General features: G+C 33.7%; 1 protein-coding gene across 1 annotated transcript in view; it reads left to right on the forward strand.

Moving 5' to 3' along the window:
• Window positions 1-16,290, forward strand: part of ZBTB41 (zinc finger and BTB domain containing 41) — a 42,048-nt gene extending 25,758 nt beyond the window's left edge. Inside the window, exon 11 of the mRNA XM_081298472.1 lies at window positions 11,762-16,290. Coding sequence (XP_081154598.1) covers window positions 11,762-12,417 — 656 coding nt within the window. The 3' untranslated portion in view covers window positions 12,418-16,290. The remainder of the gene's footprint in view (window positions 1-11,761) is intronic.
• The last annotated feature ends 5,400 nt before the right edge of the window (window positions 16,291-21,690 follow it).

Genomic DNA, 21,690 nt, shown 5'->3' on the forward strand with positions numbered 1-21,690 from the left:
TTATTTTATTTATTTTTTTAATTATATATGACAGTGGAATGCATTACAATTCTTATTACACATATAGAGCACAATTTTTCATATTTCTGGTTGTATACAAAGTGTATTCACACCAATTCGTGTCTTTATACATGTACTTTCAAAAAAATTTTTTTTTTAATTTTTATTTTTCCCTTAGTTGTTGATAGATCTTTATTTTATTTATTTATATGTGGTGCTGAGAATCGAACCCAGTGCCTCACACATACAAGGCAAGTGCGCTACCACTGAGCCATAGTCCCAGCCCTATACTTATACTTTTGATAATAATGATCATCACATTCCACCATCATTTATAACCCCGTACACCCTCTCTTCCCCTCCAACCCCTCTCCCTATCTAGAGTTCGCCCGTTCCTCTCATGCTCCCTCTCCCTATCCCACTATGAATCAACCTCCTTATAGTAAAGAAAACATCGGCTTTTGCTTTTGGAGATTGGCTAACTTTACTTAGCATTATCTTCTTTAACCTCAACCATTTACCTGCAAATGCAATGATTTTATTCTCTTTTATTGCTAAGTAATATTCTATCATGTATATATGCCACATTTTTTTTTTTATCCATTAATCTATTGAAGGGCATCTAGGTTTGTTCCATAGTTTAGCTATTGTGAATTATGCTGCTATAAACATTGGTGTGGCTGTGTCCCTGTAGTATGCTGTTTTTAAGTTCTTTGGTACAGACTGAGGAGAGGGATAGCTGGGTTAAATGGTGGTTCCATTCTTAATTTTCCAAGAAATCTCTGTACTGCTTTCCATATTGGCTGCACCAATTTGCAGTCCCACCAGCAGTGTACGAATGTACCTTTTTCCCCACATCCTAGCCAACACTTATTGGTGTTTGTTTTCATAAAAGCTACCATTCTGACTGGAGTGAGATGAAATCTTAGAGTGGTTTTGACTTGCATTTCTCTAGTTGCTAGTGATGATGAACATTTTTTTCATATATTTGTTGGTTGATTGTATGTCATCTTCTGAGGAAGTGTCTCTTCAGGTCCTTGGCCCAATTATTGATTTGGTTATTTGGGTTTTTTTTTTTTTGGTAGTTAGCTTTTTGAGTTCTTTATATATCTAGAGATTAGTGCTCTCTCTGATGTGTGAAGGGTAAAGATTTGCTACCAAGATGTAGGCTCTCTATTCACCTCACAGATTGTTTCTTTTGCTGAGAAGAAACTTTTTAGTTTGAGTCCACCCCATTTATTGATTCTAGATTTTAATTCTTGTGCCACAGGAGTCTTATTAAAGAAGTTGGGACCTAAGCTCACATGATGGAGATTAGGGCCTACTTTTTCTTCTTTTAGACACAGGGTCTCTGATTTTATTCCTAAGTCCTTGATCCATTTTGAGTTGAGTTTCATGCATGGTAAGAGATAGGGGTTTAATTTCATTTTGTTGCATATGGATTTCCAGTTTTCCCAGCACCATTTGTTGAAGAGGCTACCTTTTCTCCAGTGCATATTTTTGGCAACTTTGTCTAATATAAGATAATTGTACTTTTGTGGGTTAGTCTCTATGTTCTGTACCATTGGTCTACCAGTCTGTTTTGGTGCCAATACCATGTTGTTTTTGTTACTATTGCTCTGTAGTATAATTTAAGGTCTGGTATAGTGATGCCACCTGCTTCACTCTTCTGGCTAAGGATTGCTTTAGCTATTCTGGATCTCTTATTTTTCCAGATGAATTTCATGATTGCTTTTTTTATTTCTATGAGGAATGTCATTGGGATTTCGATCGGAATTGCATTAAATCTGTATATTGCTTTTTGAAGTATGGTCATTTTGATAATATTAATTTTGCCTATCCAAGAGCAAGGTAGATCTTTCCATCTTCTAAGGTCTTCTTTGACTTCTTTCTTTAGGGTTCTATAGTTTTCATTGTATAGATCTTTCATCTCTTTCATTAAGTTGATTCCCAAGTATTTTATTCTTTTTTGAGGCTATTGTAAATTGGGTAGTTTTCTACATTTTCATTTCTGAGGATTTGTCACTGATATACAGAAATGCCTTTGATTTATGGGTTTTGATTTTATATCCTGCTACTTTGCTGAATTCATTTACTAGTTCTAGAAGTTTTCTGGTGGAACTTTTAGGGTCTTCTAGTTATAGAATCATATCATCAGCAAATAGTGCCAATTTGAGTACTTTTCCTATGTGTTATCTCTTTAATTTCTTTCACCTAATTGCTCTTGGCCAGTGTTTCAAGAACTATGTTAAATAGAAGTGGTGAAAGAGGGCATCCCTGTGTCGTTCCAGTTTTTAGAGGGAATGCCTTCAATTTTTCTCCATTTCAAATGATATTGGCCTGGGGTTTAGCAAAGATAACCTTTATGATGTTGAGATATGTTTCTGTTATCCCTAATTTTTCTAGTGTTTTGAACATAAAGGGGTACTGTATTTAATCAAATGCTTTTTTTCTGCATCTATTGAGATGATCATATAATTCTTTTCTTTAAGTCTATTGATGTGATGAATTAAATTTATTGATTTCCGTATGTTGAACCAACCTTGCATCCCTGGGATGAATTCACTTAATTGTGGTGCATGATCTTTTTGATATGTTTTTATATTCGATTTGCCAGAATTTTATTGAGAATTTTTACATCTATGTTCGTTAGAGATATTGATCTGAAGTTTTCTTTCTTTGATGTGTCTTTGCCTGGTTTTGGAATCAGGGTGATATTTGCCTCATAGAATGAGTTTGGAAGTGCTCTCTCTTTTTCTATTTCCTGAAATAAATTGAAGAGTATTGGTATTAGTTCTTCTTTAAAGATCTTGTAGAACTCGGCTGTGTATCCATCCAGCCCTGGGTTTTTCTTGGTTTTTTAGACTTTTGATGGCATCTGCTATTTTGTCACTTGAAATTGATTATCCTGATTCAATTTAGGCAAATTATATGACTCTAGAAATTTGTACATGCCTTCGATATTTTCTATTTTATTGGAGTACAAGTTTTCTTTTTTTTTTTTTTTTTTTTTTTTTAAAGAGAGAGTGAGAGAGGAGAGAGAGTGAGAGAATTTTTTTTTAATATTTATTTTTAAGTTCTCGGCGGACACAACATCTTTGTTGGTATGTGGTGCTGAGGATCGAACCCGGGCCGCACGCATGCCAGGCGAGCGCGCCACCACTTGAGCCACATCCCCAGCCCATGGAGTACAAGTTTTCAAAATAATTTCTAATTATCTTCTGTGTTTCTGTATTGTCTGTTGTGATATTTTCTTTTTCATCATGTATGTTAGTGATTCAGTTTTCTCCTTCTCTTTGTTAGCATGGCTGAGGGTCTATCAATTTTATTTATTTTTTCGAAGAACCAACTTTTTGTTCTGTCAATTTTTTCAATCGTTTCTTTTGTTTCAATTTCATTGATTTCAACTCTGATTTTAATTATTTCCTGTCTTTTGCTGCTTTTGGTGTTGATTTGTTCTTTTTTTCTTAGGGCTTTGAGATGTAATGTTAAGTCATTTATTCATTGACTTTTTCTTCTTTTAAAAAGAGGAATGAACTCCATGCAATGAACTTTTCTCTTAGAACTGCTTTCATCATGTCCCAGAGATTTCGATATGTTGTATCTGTATTGTCATTCACCTCTAAATTTTTTTTAATCTCCTCCTTGATGTCTTCTGCAACCCATTATTCATTCAGTAGCATATTATTTAGTCTCCAGGTGTTGGAGTGGCTTTTATTTCTTATTTTATCATTGATTTCTAATTTCATTCCATTATGATCTGATAGAATGCAGGGTAGTATCTCTACTTTTTTATATTTGCTAAGAGTTGCTTTGTGGCATAGTATGTGATCTATTTTAGAGAAGGATCCATGTGCTGCTGAGAAGAAAGTGTATTCACTCGTTTGAAGAGTGAAATATTCTATATATGTCAGTTAAATCTAAGTTATTGGTTGTATTATTGAGTTCTGTAGTTTCTTTGTTCAGCTTTTGTTTGGAAGATTTATCTAATGATGAAAGAGGTGTGTTAAAGTCACCAAAATTATTGTGTTGTGGTCTATTTGACTCTTGAACTTGAGAAGAATTTGTTTGATGAATGTAGATGCTCCATTGTTTGGGGCATATATATTTATAATTGTTAAGTCTTGTTGGTGTATGGTTCCCTTGAGCAGTATGTAGTGTCCTTCTTTATCCTTTTTGATTGACTTTAGTTTGAAGTCTACTTTATTTGATATGAGGATGGAAATCCCTGCTTGCTTCTGCAGTCCATGTGAGTTGTATGATTTTTCCCAACCCTTCACCTTCAGTCTGTGGATGTCTTTTTCTATGATATGAATCTCTTGGAGCTAGCATATTGTTTTTTTTTTTTTTTAATCCAATCTGCTCGTCTATGTCTTTTGATTGGTGAGTTTAGGCCATTAACATTCAGGGTTGTTTTTGAGACATGATTTGTATTCCCAGCCATTTTTATTTGTTTTTGTCATTTAACTTTACTAGGTTTCTCTTGTGATTAGATTTTCCTTTAGTGTAATCCTTCCCTCTGCTGATTATCATCATTGTTTTTCATTTCCTCTTCTTGGAATATTTTGCTGAGGATGTTCTAGAGTACAGGCTTTCTAGTTGTAAATTCTTTTAACTTTTGTTTATCACAGAAGGTTTTTATTTCATCATCAAATCTAAAGCTTAGTTTTGCTGGATATAAGATTCTTGGTTGGCATTCATTTTCTTTCAGAGCTTGGTATATGTTGTTCCATGATCCTCTGGCTTTGAGGGTCTGGGTTGAAAAATCTGCTGAGATATGAATTGGTCTCCCCCTATATGTGATCTGATTCCTCTCTCTTACAGCTTTTAAGATTCTATCCTTATTCTGTATGCTAGGCATTTTCATTATAATGTGCCTTGGTGTAGATCTGTTTTAATTTTGTACATTTGGTGTCCTGTAAGCCTCTTGTATTTGGTTTTCCAGTTCATTCTTCATGCTTGGGAAATTTTCTGATATTATCTCATTGAAGAGATTGTGCGTTCCTTTGATTTGAAACTCTGTGCTTTCCTCTATCCCAGTAACTCTGAGTTTTGGTTTTTTGATGCTATCCCATAATTCTTAGATATTCTGTTCATGGTTTCTAACTATCTTCACTGTGTGATCAACTTTATTTTCCAGGTTATATACTTTGTCTTCATTATCTGACGTTCTTTTTTCCAAGTGATGTAGTCTGTTGGTTATGCTTTCTATTGAGTTTTTTAATTTGATTTATTGTATCCTTCATTTTAAGGATTTCTGACTGGTTTTCTTTCAGAGTCTCTATCTCTCTTTGGAAGTAATCTTTTGCTACCTGTATTTGCTCTCTTATTCATTGTTTGAGTAATCAATTTTTGCCTATATTTGCTCATTTAGGTCATTCTTTAGTTCACAGATCATTTTAATTATGAACCTTCTGAACTCCTTCTCTGACATTTCATCAACTTTCCTGTCCACGGGTTCTGTTTATTACAGTGTCCTGGTTTGTTTGGGGCACTTTTCTTCCCTGTTTTTTCATGTTGTCTATGTGTCTTCCTTTCTTGCAGTGTGGATCTGAGATATTACACTTTCTTTCCTATATTCTTATAGTACCCATGCAGATTGTCTGTACCTCACTTGATGTTGGGCTTCCAGACCCTGTTGGTGTCCCTCATTGAATGCTACTGCATCCTGGATCTGGGTCCTGTGCAAGCTGGTGTGGGTGGATCTGGGCCTCTGGGCTTGACCTCCCTTGGTAGTCTGTTGTTTGGGAGGGACAATCCTGTGGCGGGTGTGGCTGCAGGAGGGGTGGACCAGGCCTACTGAGAGCCTGGGTCCCCTGCGGGCTGGTGTGGGAGGTCTGGGGTGGATCTCTGCTCCTGCAGTAGTCTGCTGGTTTGAAAACTTCAAAGAAACAAACTTCTTTAACTTCAGATAATGAAGACAAACTGACCCCAGGTAATTGAAACTTTGGGTGTCACTTTCTAGAAGCTTTATTGTAACCTTCATATTTAGATCTACGCATCTTGAATTTTTGTTGTTATTAAGGAGGGATGAATATTCCCATTTTGACATATAGTTATCTAGATGTGCTACCACTGTTAACTGAAAGACTATTCTCACTGCATGTTGTTGATACATTTGTTTTAAATTAAGTGATCACATGTGTGGTTTGTCAATTCTATTATGTTCTATTGAACTATCTGTATAGACTTTTAAAGTTTAGTAATGTGATAAGTTATGTTTAGTTTTGTATGTCAAACCTTACGTTTCTGGAATAAACACAGATTGATTCACGTTCTATTACTCTGTTAATGATATATTACCCTGTTCCTCCATCATGTTGTATTCAAGATATAACATCCTGTTCCTGATGTATTACCCTGTATAGCTGAATTCAGTTTGTTTACTTGCTTTTATTTCTCTCCTCCTTTCTTTTTTTTTTCTTTTCTTTTTTTGTTTCTCCCTTTTTCTCTATGTTCATGAGACATACTACCTATATTTTTTTCCTTGTAATGTCCCTGTCAGGCTTTGTAATAATGAGACTGGTCAAAAAAATGACATGGGAAATAATACATCTTTTTGAAGTACGTAGAGGAGTTTGTGTAAAATTGGCATCATACTCTCAATATTTGGAAGAATTCACTGGTAAATCCCTCTGAGTTTATTTATTTTATTTAGAGAAAGGTTTTAATTTTTTACAATGTTGGGGATCAAATCCAAGGTCCTCTGTGTGCTAGTCAAACACTTTACCACTGAGCTATGTCCCCAGTCTAATTAAAGATTCCTTAATAGTTATAGAGCTGTCAGATACTCAGTGTCTCTTTTGACTTTAAGATATTTGTATAATCTAAAATACCAAATCTTTTGGAAGAATTCAGGGTATTTTATTTATCTCTTTAATGATTATAGGATCTTTGGTTATAACCGTTTTTCATTCCCATTATTGGTAATGTATTTTTTTTTACTCTGTCTTTTAAAGCTCTACATAATGAATTGATTCATTGCATTCTTCAAGTTTTGTATTTCATATTTTCACTATAATGCCATTAAAATATTTTCTAATATTTATTCTGATTTTTTCTCTTTAGATTTGATCATATATTTTTCCTTTACTGTCCATTCCTTCTTGCATTATCTTTGTGCATCTATAATTATTTTCCTTCTGCATGAGAAACACCATATTCTCTTAGCTTTTATTTAACTAAAATGTTTTTATTTTTACCTTAAGGAGGATAGTTTTTCTGGCTATAAAGTGACATTAGCATTTATTTTCTTATAGCACTTTAAATATGTCATCTCTCTTCTTCAAGCTTCTTTGACTTTTTTGAAATTTTTACTGTTATTTTTATTGTTGATCACTTGAAAGAAATGTTTCCCAGTTGGTTTTGCTTTTACAGATTCTTCTTTATCTTTGGTTTTCAATAGTTTTGCTCTTGTATTAGTCAGCTTTTTTTGTTGATGTAACCAAAAGACCTGATGAGAACAATTAGAGGAAGCACGGTTTATTGACTCATACTTTTAAATTTCTCAGTCCATAGATGACCAACTCTATAGCATTGGGCCTGAGATGAGGCAGAACATTATGGTGGAAGAGTAGGGCAGTGGAAGGCAGCTCACAACATGGCAACAAGGAAGCAGAGGGAACTCTGTTCACCAGGGACAAAATATATACCCAAAGGCATGCCTCCAGTGACTTACCTCCTTCAGCCATACCCTCCCTGCCATTCATGTGGATAAATGTACTGATTAGGTTAATGCTCTCATAACCCAATTCTTGTACTTTATTGCTTTGTCTCACACGTGAGCTTTTTGGGAAAACCTGTGTCTAAACCATAACAACTGTAGTATGGCTTCATGTGTTTTTTGTTGTAGTTTGTTGCTTATATTTTGTGAAGCTTGTGGAACTTACTGCATCTACAACTTGATGTCTCTTTTTTTTAGGAAGGTTCTCAGTCACATTCTCTTTAAATATAGCTTTATTATATACTCTGGGAATTCAAGTATTCATATGTTAGACCATTTCACTTTGTCATATATCATTGTCATGCTATTTTTTTTATCCTATATCTCTTTATACATGTTATCTGGATATTTTCTATTGATACAGCTTTCATGGTAGTAATCATTTCTTCTATGGTATCCAATTTGCTGTTAAATCTACCTATCAAATTGTTATCTTCAATTGTTTAATTTTTCTAACTTTCTTTTCTACACATTCCAGTTCCTTGGTGAAATTTTCTTTTTTGTATCTTCATGAACATATTAACCATATTGATTTTGATGTCTTAGCCTTATAAATATAGCTCTTTGAAATTTTTGGTAAATCTGTCACCATGTTTTCTTCTCTTGCTATTTGATCACCTGTTCCTGTTTCTGGCATGCCTGGTAATTTTGTATTGAACTTTGGATTTTGTAATTAAAAATTATAGACGCTCTTGAAGATGTGTTTTTTCACAGATTTAATATTATTCTCACCAGCAGATGGAGCATGAAATGACCTTGCTTTATTTCTTTTTTTATTTCTGGTCTGTCTTCTAGTTCATCATATTTTGGGGTCTTTACTGAAGGAATGGTATCTTTTCTCACTTTGAAGAGTCCTGAATTCTAATCTCTCTCCTCAGCACCCCTTGGGACTACTGAAGAAACTCAGTCCTTTAGCCCCTCAGCCCCTGGTCTCCAGCTGTCTCACTCAGGAAATATTCATCTTTGGAATTGGCAGATATTTTGGTTCATTTTTCTATTCTTCTTCTTCCTCCCTGCCCCGCCCAGGCTTCTGACCCCTCAAGTCCTTGATAGTCCAAAGCTCCAACTTTTGTCTTCTTATTCCAGTAAGATTTCCTCAAGCCCTAGGCTGCAGTTTGGCCTCATTTTCCCATAAACTGAATCTGAAAGCGCACTGAAGAGAGAAGAAAGCACCTCCATACTTCCTGTGTCTCTAGAACCTTGGACCCATGGGTTCTGGCTGACTTGGTTGTGCTTCACTCAGTACCTTTAAAGAGTAGGCTTTTTGTGCTATGTTTTGATTTGTTTTGTTTTTTGAGCTTTTATCTTCCCCTCACTCCAGCAAGAAACATGGTATGATATAAACTATTAAGTCTGAAATAAATGCCCCTCATTACATTTTAAGTACTAAATTTTAATCTAAAGATAGTTGATCCTGTGGGTGGCATTTTTAAATTCTAAAGGCTCATAGGTTGTTGGAATTATAACTGAGAAGTAGTTGGCATTTATTTGAGTATTGTTTTATTTTTTCTGGTGTGAATAGATTCCTTTCTATAGGTCCTGAAAAGTACCTTTCTTTGGTTGCTTATGTCTCTAATTTATGTTCCTCAGATGAATAAAACTTGGTTTAATTGCTGTTAAATAGATAATTTTACTCTAGAAAATCTCACTATAAAAATATTTTTTTATTCTATATTTCTCCTTTCATCAAGTTCATGTACTTACTTTTTGGGTTTTGCTACTTGTGTATCTTCATACAACCCAGATATATTTCATACATTCCATAACGTCAACATTTCCTTTATGGATTTTGTCTTTTTATAAGCCCAAATTTATTTATTTTTCTATTGAAAATGGCATCTGTTTAAAATGATAATAGATATCTCAAAGGATATGCCTATCAGGTTCCAGTTTTCTAAAAGTATTATTGTACACTAGAACTAATTGGCTCTTTAAGTTAAAGAAAAGAAGGAAGGAAGGAAGAAAATCTTTGTATTTATAAAAGCATTTTCATGAAGACACTCATAGAAGCCATTATGCCTAGTAATATGCCAAAGGAAAACACTTAAAAATCACGTTTTTATCTTTAAAAATCAAATCTATGCTTTTTGGTGGTGTGTGTTATGCTGCTGTATTAGTGTTTTTATTTTCAAGGACAATCATAGAATGCTCCTTGCGTGTCATATATTGATGTCAGGGATTTATAGAAAGAACTTATTATTCTTACATCTTTACAGTATAAGCTTTTTTTTTTTCTTTCTCGATCTCAAAGCACTATGAATTTTGTCATTGTCTCTAATTCTAGGCATTCAACTGTAAAATCAAATGTCAGAGACAGCGCATCCTATATATAGTTAAAAAGTACTTCCTTTTCAGAAATGTTATTTCTTTATATAGTGTATTACTTCATGTCTCACTTTCGTTCTAGTAACATTGGTAATGCTGTTAGTCTAGAACCAAGTAGAAATCTAACGGTAGCAGGTTCCCAGCATCCCCATCTGTATAAATTTTGTCAGTGTTTTGTCAGTGTTGTAATGGGCTGCAAAATATTAAACAATAATACCTAAGAAGTAATCATTTGAAATAGTTTCTCAGCTCCAAGATAGTTCTCTCTTTAATTTTCTACAAGAATAGATTATGTTTTAAATGGAGAGCTGAAGGAGATAAGGATAAAAAACCCGTATAAGGGCTGGGATTGTGGCTCAGCGGTAGAATGCATGCAAGGCCCTGGGTTCGATCCTCAGCACCACATAAAAATAAATAAACAAAATAAAGGTATTGTATCCAACTACATATATATATATATATCTCCCGTGTAACAGTAGATATGTAATCTCATTTGTAATAGTAGATATGTAATCTCATTTGCCTTTGTATATTGCAATATTAGCATGCCTTTATTTATTTTCTATTGATGGTGTAATAAATTACCACAAATTTAGCAGCCTAAACAATATGTATTTATGAACTTGTAGTTCATTGGGCTAAGATCTAGGTGTTGGTAGGGTCATATTTTTTTCTGAGGCCTCTTAGGAAAAATGTATTTATCAATTCCTGAGGTTCTTGGCAAAATAGAATTCTTGGAGTTACAGGGCTAGGACCAAAGTTCTAGTTTTCTTGGTGGTGGCAAGCTAAGAGCCTTTTACAACTTTTAGTGTTCTGGGTCCTGCCGGGTTCCCTTCTTCCATTTTCAAAGCCAGTAATTTGGGGCTGAGTTCTCTTGTCACATGTCTCTCACCCATTATTCTTCAGTTAGCAGACAGTTCTTAAGACTCTTTCAGTTATATTGGACTCACCTCCATAATCCAATAAATCTGTCCATTTTAGATCCTAAACTTGATCATATCTGCAAAGTTTCATTTACTGTGTGATATAATGTATTCACAGCTTCCGTGGATTAGAATGTGTACCTCTTTGAGGGACCGTTATTCTGCCTATCACATTGGCTAACCTAGGAATTTTTAATGCCTTATATAAAAAAGCAAATTAATCTATAGTGTGAGATCCTTGACTCAGGAATTGAAAACTGATCTAGTCTTCTAATTCTTTCCCATCAACTTTTCTTATTTAGACCTTGGGCTAGAGATGATTATGACTACTTCTCATTCTAATCCAAAGAAAAAGGTTGATCAGAGTTTCTGTTATGATTTTTATCTTCCTTGGATAGAAGAAAATAAGTTTAACAAAACTTTTGGAGGCTATAGTGTGAATAAAGTGAGAAATGATAATTATTGCTGAGCAGTGTTATTTCAGTTTCCTATTTAGGTGCTATCATTATTTCATGTTACAGGTGAGGAAACTAGGCTTAGTAGAAGTTGTTAGCTTGCTTAAGGTTTGGCTAGTAAGTTGTGTAGCCACAACTCAAGCCCATATCTTTCTGATATTTAACTAATTGTTTTCATCACTTTACTATACTATCCCTTTTTGTGATAGCATTTAATTTAATATGATTGTTCTTATTAAGGTCTTACAAGTATGCAGATGGAAACCTTGCAATTTAAATTATCATTTTATCAACTGGGTACACTTTACAATTAATTTTATTTTTTTTTCATACAGGTGAAAAACCATACAAGTGTCAAATTTGCAATCAATCTTTTAGAATTAAAAAAACCTTAACAAAACACCTAGTTATTCATTCTGATGCCCGACCTTTCAACTGTCAGCATTGTAATGCAACATTTAAGAGGAAAGACAAATTGAAATACCATATTGACCACGTTCATGGGATAAAATCTCCTGATGATCCTCTCAGTACTTCTGAGGAAAAACTTGTGTCCTTGCCGGTAGAGTACTCATCTGATGATAAAATCTTTCAAACAGAAACAAAACAATATATGGACCAGCCCAAAGTTTATCAACCAGAAGCCAAGACTGTGTTACAGAATGTATCTGCTGAAGTGTGTGTTCCAGTAACATTGGTTCCAGTTCAAATGCCTGACACTCCGAGTGACCTGGTGCATCATACTACCACACTCCCACCATCTTCTCATGAGATTCTGTCACCACAGCCACAGTCAACTGATTATCCACGTGCAGCTGATTTAGCTTTCCTGGAAAAATATACTCTTACTCCTCAACCTGCAAATATAGTTCATCCAGTCCGACCTGAACAAATGCTAGATCCTAGAGAACAGTCTTACCTTGGAACATTACTAGGCCTTGATAACACTACTGCTGTTCAGAATATTTCTACTAATGAGCATCATTCATGAGTAAACATTCCACAGACTTTATGATGGTTATGTGCTAAATGGTAGCTAAAACCTGGTGGCTTTTAAGCTAGTAGGGCTGCTATTTTTTCATTTTTTGTAGTTTCTCAAGTCCTCAGAACAGTTTCAGATCAAGAAAACAGTGTGTCTCTGTTGACTGAATACATGAATATTTGGACATAATTTGGCATAATATTTGAAGTAAACATTTTTGTGATTTTTTTTAATGGTTAGTGCTAATTTTTAATAGGTTCTTGAACTTTTCAGAATTAGCTACTGACATTATGGGGATTTTTTTTTAATCATCAGTGGAAAGTTTTATTCCACTTATATCTTTTCCTTATATCTTTTCTTCTTTCCCCATTTTACAAACAAGTTTAAGAACCATGTAGCCCTTAAGAAAGAATGTAGAAGTATACTGATAATTTCTTATCCTAACTTATTTTATCTACATTTTTAATTGAAATTAAGAATTTGAATATATAAGAAAGTCTTGGGTATATTTGTGATGTCTTGCCATCTATTCATAACTTCAGGTATAATAATCCTTCAGACTTTTAACATACTCAAAGCCAGAAGCTAATTTATATAAGATTAGCATGTTAAAAGAAATGTTGGATTGAAATGATAATCCAGATATTCAGGTTTTGCCTTTACTTGAGTTATTATGAATAATAAATGCAAACATTGATCTACGCATTAAATTATACAAGTTAAAAATGTGTTAGATGAAAAATGTGACAGCCTTAACTAGATATCTCCAAGGTAAGTTAACCTTTTGAACTTTTTTTGTCAATTTATTTCAGGAACATTAACAATATGTCATAGCATATATCTTCGTCTCATTAATGAAGGAGCAGTTATGACTAATTAGTGACACAATTGAATGCACTACTTTTGAGTTTCATTTACTTTGACAGATTGAAAGTGGGATAAAGAACCTGCTTACTTCATGTATAATCATTAGAAAAGATGCCAAACAAATTCTAAAATTTGCACCTACTTTACTTTAATTGAATGAAGCTACTACTTGTTTACAGATTCACATACAATCCAGATCTTTATTTTTGCTTTCATAATTAGCGGAATGTTTATAATTATCCTTGATTCTTATTTTTTTATGAGACACAAGTTGAGGACTTGGAGAAAAGAAATAGCAGTTAACAGTGAAAGCTCACTGATTAAATTTGAGGAAAAACATTAAAATTATAGAATACCTTTAAAGATATGCACTTTCCATATTTTCAAGTCAATTTAAACTTACACTAGGATAATGTTTCCTAGTAGGATTGCTTGAGTATTAGACTGGACAGGGTTGATTTATTATTGATTTGCCATTTATCTGTAAACTACTGGAAAATAGCAGTTCTCAAAGTTTTCCATTTTAATTTTGTTTACACTCCCAATTGCTTTAAGCACTTTTTTTGTGTGTAAACTGTAAAGTCTGGCCTGGCCCTTGTGAATAAGAAAATCACAAATAAAATAATGAACTTTTAGTGAATAAAATTTAACCAGTTAGTAACGGAAGAAACTGATGAAGCACTTAAGAAATGAAGGTACTTTATAGGAAAATTTGCCATGTTAGTGATAATAAAAACAAAACAAAATGTTGAGAATTGAAGCATTTGACCAAAGTAGCTCATATAAATAATAAAACCAACCTGAGTTTTGCCTCATTTATTAAGGTTTAGTTATAATTATCTTAGGACCAGTAGACATAATTACTATATTATCTCTTCTTTCTAAAGCATTCTCATTTACTTTATGTGGAAATGTTATACCTGGGGTACTTACATGATTGAGCTTGACTATAAGGTACTGTTAGTCTAGTCTTTCAGATTGACTGTTAAAAATACATCTTTATGATTTTTATTATAAAGACTGACAAGATTTTAACTAAAAATCTTAACTATAATAAAAAAATAAATCATACCTAAAAATATACTTTGCCTTATATATAAGCTAATATAGAAAAATTTGGACTCACAAAAAGGCAAATGGTATATATATATATGTGTATGTATATGGTATATTGTATATTTGGTGGCCAAAAAAAAAGAGGATATTGCATTTTCACATTGAAAAGAATACTTTGCTGTTTGAAGGTATTTACTTTAGGGTTCTTTTAATAATGTTTTAATGTTTTAAATATATGGTATAATTGTAGGGATTGGTTTACATAGAACTTTTCTGAGAAACATCTCTTATGTAAAATGAAATACAGTTGTATAATTGTATTTAGTTATTATTGAAGATAACTTAAACTTGAATAGTGGTTTACTGTTTTCTAAAATGCTTTCACTTATTATCTCATTTGAACCTCATAACCAGCTCTGAAATAGAAAGGACATGTTGTATTCCCATTTTGTAGAGAAAGAATCGGAGGTTAAGATGAAAGGACTCATTTAAATTCATGTGATCAGTAAGTTGCAGAGTTACCAGTAGAAAAGAAGAAAGGTGGCATTAATGGTGGCTTACTATGTGCCAGGGATTACATTCCCTCACTTAACTGTAACCCTGTCTGGTAGAGAGTTTAATTCTTATGAAGAAACAACAACAAAAAGAAAACTAATCTGCTGCCTTGAATTTCCAGAAATATAAGAAATTTTGAAATTGGGAAAACCTCATGGATTTGGGCAAACTGAATGTATGTAAGCTTTTGCATTGAGCACAAAAAGCATAAAATGAAGCCTACTCTTTTCAGTTTACCTTTCTATAACCCTGTAATCCATTTTATTTTATAACCTTAAAATTTTGACTTAAGTTTAGCCTTATTGAGAATTGTTATTTTATAAACATAATTTATTGTTTTAAGTTAATTTTTTAGCAGATAGCAATTAGCACTTAGTCTGTAAATTGAATAATTTATCAAGTGCAGAAATTTATTAACCTAATCTGTTTTGACTTAAATGCACCAAAGATTTTTAGTAGGTATTAAATAGTCTTAAAATTTTTAAATTCTTTGTTGTTTGAATAAGTATTTGTCCAAAGAAGCACAGTTGAAGTCCTAGAAATATGGGTTTAAAGAAAAAACAAACAAAAAAACTAGTTTGAATACTGAGATTAAGTATTAAATGTTTGTGTTTATATGTATAACAATAAAAACAGACAAAAATACTCTGGGAATAGTATACTGACAAACCAATTATAAGTAAGCATACTCAGTTTTCTTAAGTTTAATTGAATGTTGTTTTTAGTGAACACTATCAAATGCTAAATAATCTTATTTTTTACACTACGTTATCAAAATAATTTTTGCCTTAGAAATTTTTGGGGGGTTAAGTTGTTATTTTTATATATATATATATAAAACCCACCTATTTTTTGCAGCCTAAAATACCATTTGAGATTAGGATTTGTTCCTCATACCAGCAAGACATAACCAGTAACTATAAGGTAATAGTTTTTGCATACTTTTGAGTAATTTAGACATTCATTGCTGAGAAAAGAGGAGTAGCAAAAGTAGGGTTTTAAATTGGTGCTTTAGTGAGTGATTTTCTTTTAAGTGATGGTAGGTCATGAAATAATTACAAATGTTCTGTGAAACTTAAAGTGTCCAAACATGTTTGCAGAGTGACCATAAAATATTAGTTAAGGGCTAATAAATAATTAAACATCACTCATTGCTTTTCACTCTATAATTGTTAACAAATTCAATACAGTTGAACTGGTATGTTTATAAGCCTGAATTTTCTTCTTACCATATCATTCTAATATAAATGATGAAAAGTCAGATTTTAAGCATTAGCTCTTTGACAGTGTCATTTTATACCATCTTTTCTTGACTATTTTGTGCCTTTTCAAAATGTTATACTTGCTTAGTTGATTCTGCTAGCTAGATTGTACTGGTTAATAAATGATTTTGTTTTGTTTTGAGTTTCTTGTTTGTTATGGGTCTTATGTTTGTGTTGCCTGCTGGTTAGGCAACAACTTGTTTAGGTTGTTTTATGTTTATGTAGGAAAATTGGCACTGAGCGCTAGTGTGAACATTTGTTTTTATGATTTATATGTCATTTTTAAAAATCTGTATTGTAGCCTATATAGTTAACTGTGAAGTCACTCCTGGGCCTGTCTTTAAATGCTTATTAGAAGAGTCTAACAAATAAAATGAATAGTGTGTCTGTCTCTCTCTCTCTCTTTTTGGATAATCATAACCACACAGTTACCATAACCACACTGTTCTGCACTGAGTGACTTCTTATTTTAATTTGCCTAAATCTGAACAAGAGGTGATGGTTTGAGATAAGATTCCCATTAGAAGCAGCAATATCCCAACCAATATATAACTTGAGTTGATGAACTCAGGAAAAATCAGGATTTTTAAAGTCATATTTGGATATTCTAAGACTTAGTGCCAAATTTTAAATGAAAATAAAATGTATTCTTTTTAATAAGGAACAATAACAAGTTTCTAAAACTTTGAGTAGTGTAATAGTAAATATTACTTGCTATTAGTGAATGATGGATAATGTGAGAATAATTTTCTATTCAATTTCTAGGAACTAGGCAATTTTATAGATCCTACTCTTTGCACATTTCCCTTGCTATAGTCCATAGTGTTTTAGGGTGTTCCTTTATTTCCTCTGAATTTTTTTTTTTTTTTACCTAAAATGCTTTCCCCCTATCATTAGCATGCTTTCTGCTCTTTCTCTTTGAAAGTAGCATTAGTAAGATAGAAGTAATAGGATTAGATTGTGTGGAGAATGGGAGCAAGAAAGTTTTTGTAGAGAGAGAGTACTTACATTTTGCTTACTCTTCATGTTTCAACTTGCTGTGTATTGATCTTAAGTCTATGACTTGAACAATCCCCAAATAATTAAAATTTAGTCTCTGCAGCCATTTCTATAAAGAGAAATTAAGGATTATATTCAGAGCATAGAAATTATCAAAGATGAACCTAACCTTTATTTTTTTTCAAAGTAGGTTAAAAAAAATTCAGTATTTGCATTACTTTTGGGGATTCAGAAGCGTGTTTTGAATAAAGAGCATGTGCACATCTCATTATTAAGCCTCTGCTTGCTACCTGTGCTTGCGTTAAAGTTGGACAATGTACACTGTGCTATGAAGTAATTATAAAAATTTTATTCCTTTCAACAATCACTCTTATCCCTATAGCTAAAACTGTAATAACCGTTGATGAATGTGGCTGCCAAAAAAAAAAAAATTACAAATCTGGATATTTAACTGCTCCATGTTGTGTAATAAATGTTCTAATTAAGGGGATTTATGATGTACATTAAAATAGAAGTGGTTTTGGACTTGTTTTCAGTCTCAAATAATAATTTTTGTTTTTAATTAAGGATACTTTCAAGAAAAATTACAAAGAAAAATCTGAAATATCAAAATTCATGATTGTCAACTGTATAAAATGTGAGTTTAATAGATATTTTGTTTGTCTCATGTTTCTTAAATATAATGTCTTTATATAAAAATTCAGTTCTCTGTGAAGAATAGGAAATGTCTTGTATATTGAATTAGTTCTTTGTGTTATTTTGATATTTAAAATAAACAGAAAGTTCTTTGGTCCTAATAAAGTATATCTAGGTTTTATTGAATTATATTTCCACATCATGGAAAATGCAGTACTCTGCATGCCTCTGTAAAACTGAATTCAAAGACCATGAGCAAATGGAAAACCAACTACTTGGGGCACACTTTTACTTTTATTTCTTAAAAATTACATATCATTTTAAATTTTTTTAAAATTAAAATATTAAATATTTAAATATAAAATTTAAATATTAAATGTGTAAACCTCAAACAATCCAATGATTTATAAGTGTCTAAATTCAAATATTAATAATGACTGTTTTGTTTGAAGTAGTCATATTGCACTTTGTTTTGTTTTTGGGTGCTGATCATTGAACTCAGAGGCACTTTACCACTCAGCTATATCATAGCCCTTTTTGATTTTTATACTGAGATATGGTCTTTCTGCCTTGCCAAGGCTGTCCTCAAAACTTGTAATCTTATTTCAGGTTCTCGCTGTGCTCAGCTGTATGGTGTTTATTTTGGAGAGAAATCTATGAAGTGTAGCAACATTCTATTAATTAAATCAGTTATTCTGTATAATAGTGACAGTGGAGACTCTGACCTCTTAAACCCCTCACAAACAGAACTCTACATTCTGGTCATCAGAGAAATGATTGCTGGTTAAAGGCATAAACTGTATGCCAGAGGACAGTACCCCAGCCTTACAAACTATTGGCTCCATCTGGCCCCTTAACAGCCTTTTGTTGATAGACCATAAATTCTATCAAGGCAGCAGCTTTTCAGTGTTACAAGACTAGTAAATTCTCTAGGCATGAGTCCCATTTCTGCAAAGTGAGTTTGCTGATGATAGGCAACATTGTATGTAATATTTAATTGCTGTCTAGCAAATGATACCAAACCTAGTGGCTTAAAACAACAGACATTTATTGCCTCACAGTTCTGAGATTCAGGAATCTAGATGAGGCTTAGCTGGGTGATTTTGGCTCAGGGTCTTTAATGAAGTTGAAGGCAAACTGTTAATCAGGGTTGCACTCTTAACAGAATAGCTATACTTCCAAGCTCACTCATGTGGCCATTGGCTTAAGTTCCTCCCTATGTGGCCTCCCCACAGGGCTGCTTAATGATATGGCAGCTGACTCCAACCCCCACACCCAACTCTTCACACACACCCTATCAGAAAGCAATCCAAAAAAAGAGAGTATACCTAGGATTTAAGCTCAGTCTTTTCCTAACCTAATCTTGGAAATGATATTGCGTCACTTCTGCAGTACATTGTGAGTCACTAGTTCTAGTCCACGTGCATGGGACACAAACTTTCCCTCTTGAAGTAAGGAGTAGAAAGGAACTTTTGAGATATTTTGAAAACCATCACAGATTCAATTGGTTATAGATGCAGCTCTCTATAAATCCTTGGATAATGGCAGTTAGTACCACCATGTATATTCAGAGAGAAAAAATACTGCCCCTACCATAAAAGGTTTAGTGTAACAACATGCCATAGGAAGTTGCCTGGTGCCACTGGAAAATGAAGTTATTTGGGGGAAGTTAGCATTGATCTTTGTTAGGTTGGGCACTCAACAGTGGCCTTTCACATAAGCATTGGTAAGGGTGGACCATGTGTGAAGTTATTCTTAGTCTCTGCCCATGCTACTATGGCCAGAGGGTAAGTGGGTTCGATGAATAAGCAAATGGATTCCTTCCTTAGGAAAGATTCTGACATCCACAGGACAAGGTTATTGTTTTTACCTGGTTCTTAATCTCCTTGCCTGCCATGGATGTTTTCTGATAGGCATTTACATGTAACTTAATTTTAACATCCTGTACTTATTTTGGCAGGTCTTTTTACACGCTTCTCTTCAGACTGTCTTGACACCAATTTTCCATATTGATTTTTCTAAAACTTTTTCCAGTTAACAAACCCATTAGCTATTACCCAGGAATCTGCATAAATCCTTAGACTGTCTTCCTTATGAAGTAGACTACTAAAACATTCTCAAAGAGTATGTTTCATCCATACCTAAGGGGAAGCTATAATATAGCTTTGTTCTCATCTGATCAACCCTAGAGATCTCTCCATAAACCAGAGTTTTTACTTTCTTCATGAAATCTTCATGAAATCTCCAATTTTACCTAGGCATAGTTTGAGAGGCAGAAAAGTAGTAGAAGATATATATTATAGAAATCTTCAGTCACTTGTTTGTGTAGCTTGTGTGTTTTTAAGGCCCTTGTAGATCTGAGTGGGTATGTGTCATTTTTGCTTGATAATGGAATGTTGCTTGTTAAATCGATTTTAGGTCAGCAAACTTCTTTGTAAAAGACTAGAAGCTAAATATTTTTGGTCATGCAGGCCATATGATTTCTGTCACGACTATTCTGCCAGTGTAGTGTAGAAGAGTTATATACAATATGTAAATTAATTGGCATGACTGTGTTCCAATAAACCTATTACAAGAGAACAATGGGCCAGACTTGGGCCTCAGGACTTAGTTTGCTGATCCTGTGTTAGGTGATAGTTGGCAATAGGCAGTTTGGATCACAAAATTCCTTTTATCCTATGAGTACATATTCAGTCTCTATCATAATCTAGTAGCAAAACTAAGATCTGTTTTTCAAATAGCAGATGTTTGCAGAGAAGGCATAACCTTATTGGCAAACCTAAAATTTTGTGCCATGATACATCTATGGAAATTTCCCAGAGCTTCTATTCCATATCCATGATTGTCATGGACTCTTAAGCCTTTTATGCCATGTCCCGCGCAGGCAGTGCGAATGGGGTTCCCCTCACTGGAATGGGCTGAGAAATAAAAGCTAGGAAAACTACAATTGTGGAAAAAAAAAAAAAAAAGAATACAGAAAGCAGTTTTAAAGTGGGGGCAGGCGGGCAAGCTGACCAGACGGATCAAACTTCTGACAAAATGGAGCCTGGGCCATTTTATTTATATCGGGAAACATCAAAGAGATTCTACAGACTGTTATTTTCCAAAAAAAAAGGTGGGCTTTTTAGTTTCTAATGGGTTATGCCCATCTCTGTTGGTACTATGAGGAATCTTTCTAGCAGAGTGAAGGGAAAAGTCATGTGCATTGGGAGAGCCATGCGAAGTTCCCAATGCCAGGCCTATCCCTCCCTGGCTTCCATGCTGAGAGAAGGTCCTTATGTATTTCATTGACGGCTTCCTGCAATGCCACATTTCACAGTTAGCAAGGGAGGATATACTGCAGTGTGGACCTGCTGCAGAGGCCTTGCTCCAGTACCCAATTAAAAAAAAAAAGTTCACTAGATAAATGGATTGGTGAGACATGCCCTAAAAAGATATGCAGTGCCTCCAAAATCTAAAGAGGCCTTCCAAATGAAACAAATGTACAGCAGCTGCCTCTTTCTTTAGAGGGGATATCCTGACATGTCCTAGACCACTAGATACTTGGATACTTTATTGATGCACTGGAAACCTGAGCTTTGCCATAGTTTCTTTCTTACCACCTGGCCTAAGATAGTGTTAGTATTATACAAACACTTAAATACAAACTGCTTCATGTTTTCTGTACTGAATGAACAGGGCAAAAAAATATTTTCCTGGACAGTAACCCATCTAGCTTTTTCACTGGCAAAATTAACAAGGTAAGTGGGTATATGGATGTAATCACTAGTCCAACATCCCTCAAGTCTTGACAATAATCTCTGGATTAGAAGGAAGGAAGAGGAGGCATGGTCAGAAGCTTCTACTTGACTATCATAATATCCCTTGCTTCTTGGATTTAAGACCCAGCTTAAAAATGCTGTCAGGA

This window comes from Spermophilus citellus, assembly GCF_964194105.1.
Source record: "Spermophilus citellus genome assembly, chromosome: 6".
NCBI classification, from domain to species: domain Eukaryota; kingdom Metazoa; phylum Chordata; class Mammalia; order Rodentia; family Sciuridae; genus Spermophilus; species Spermophilus citellus.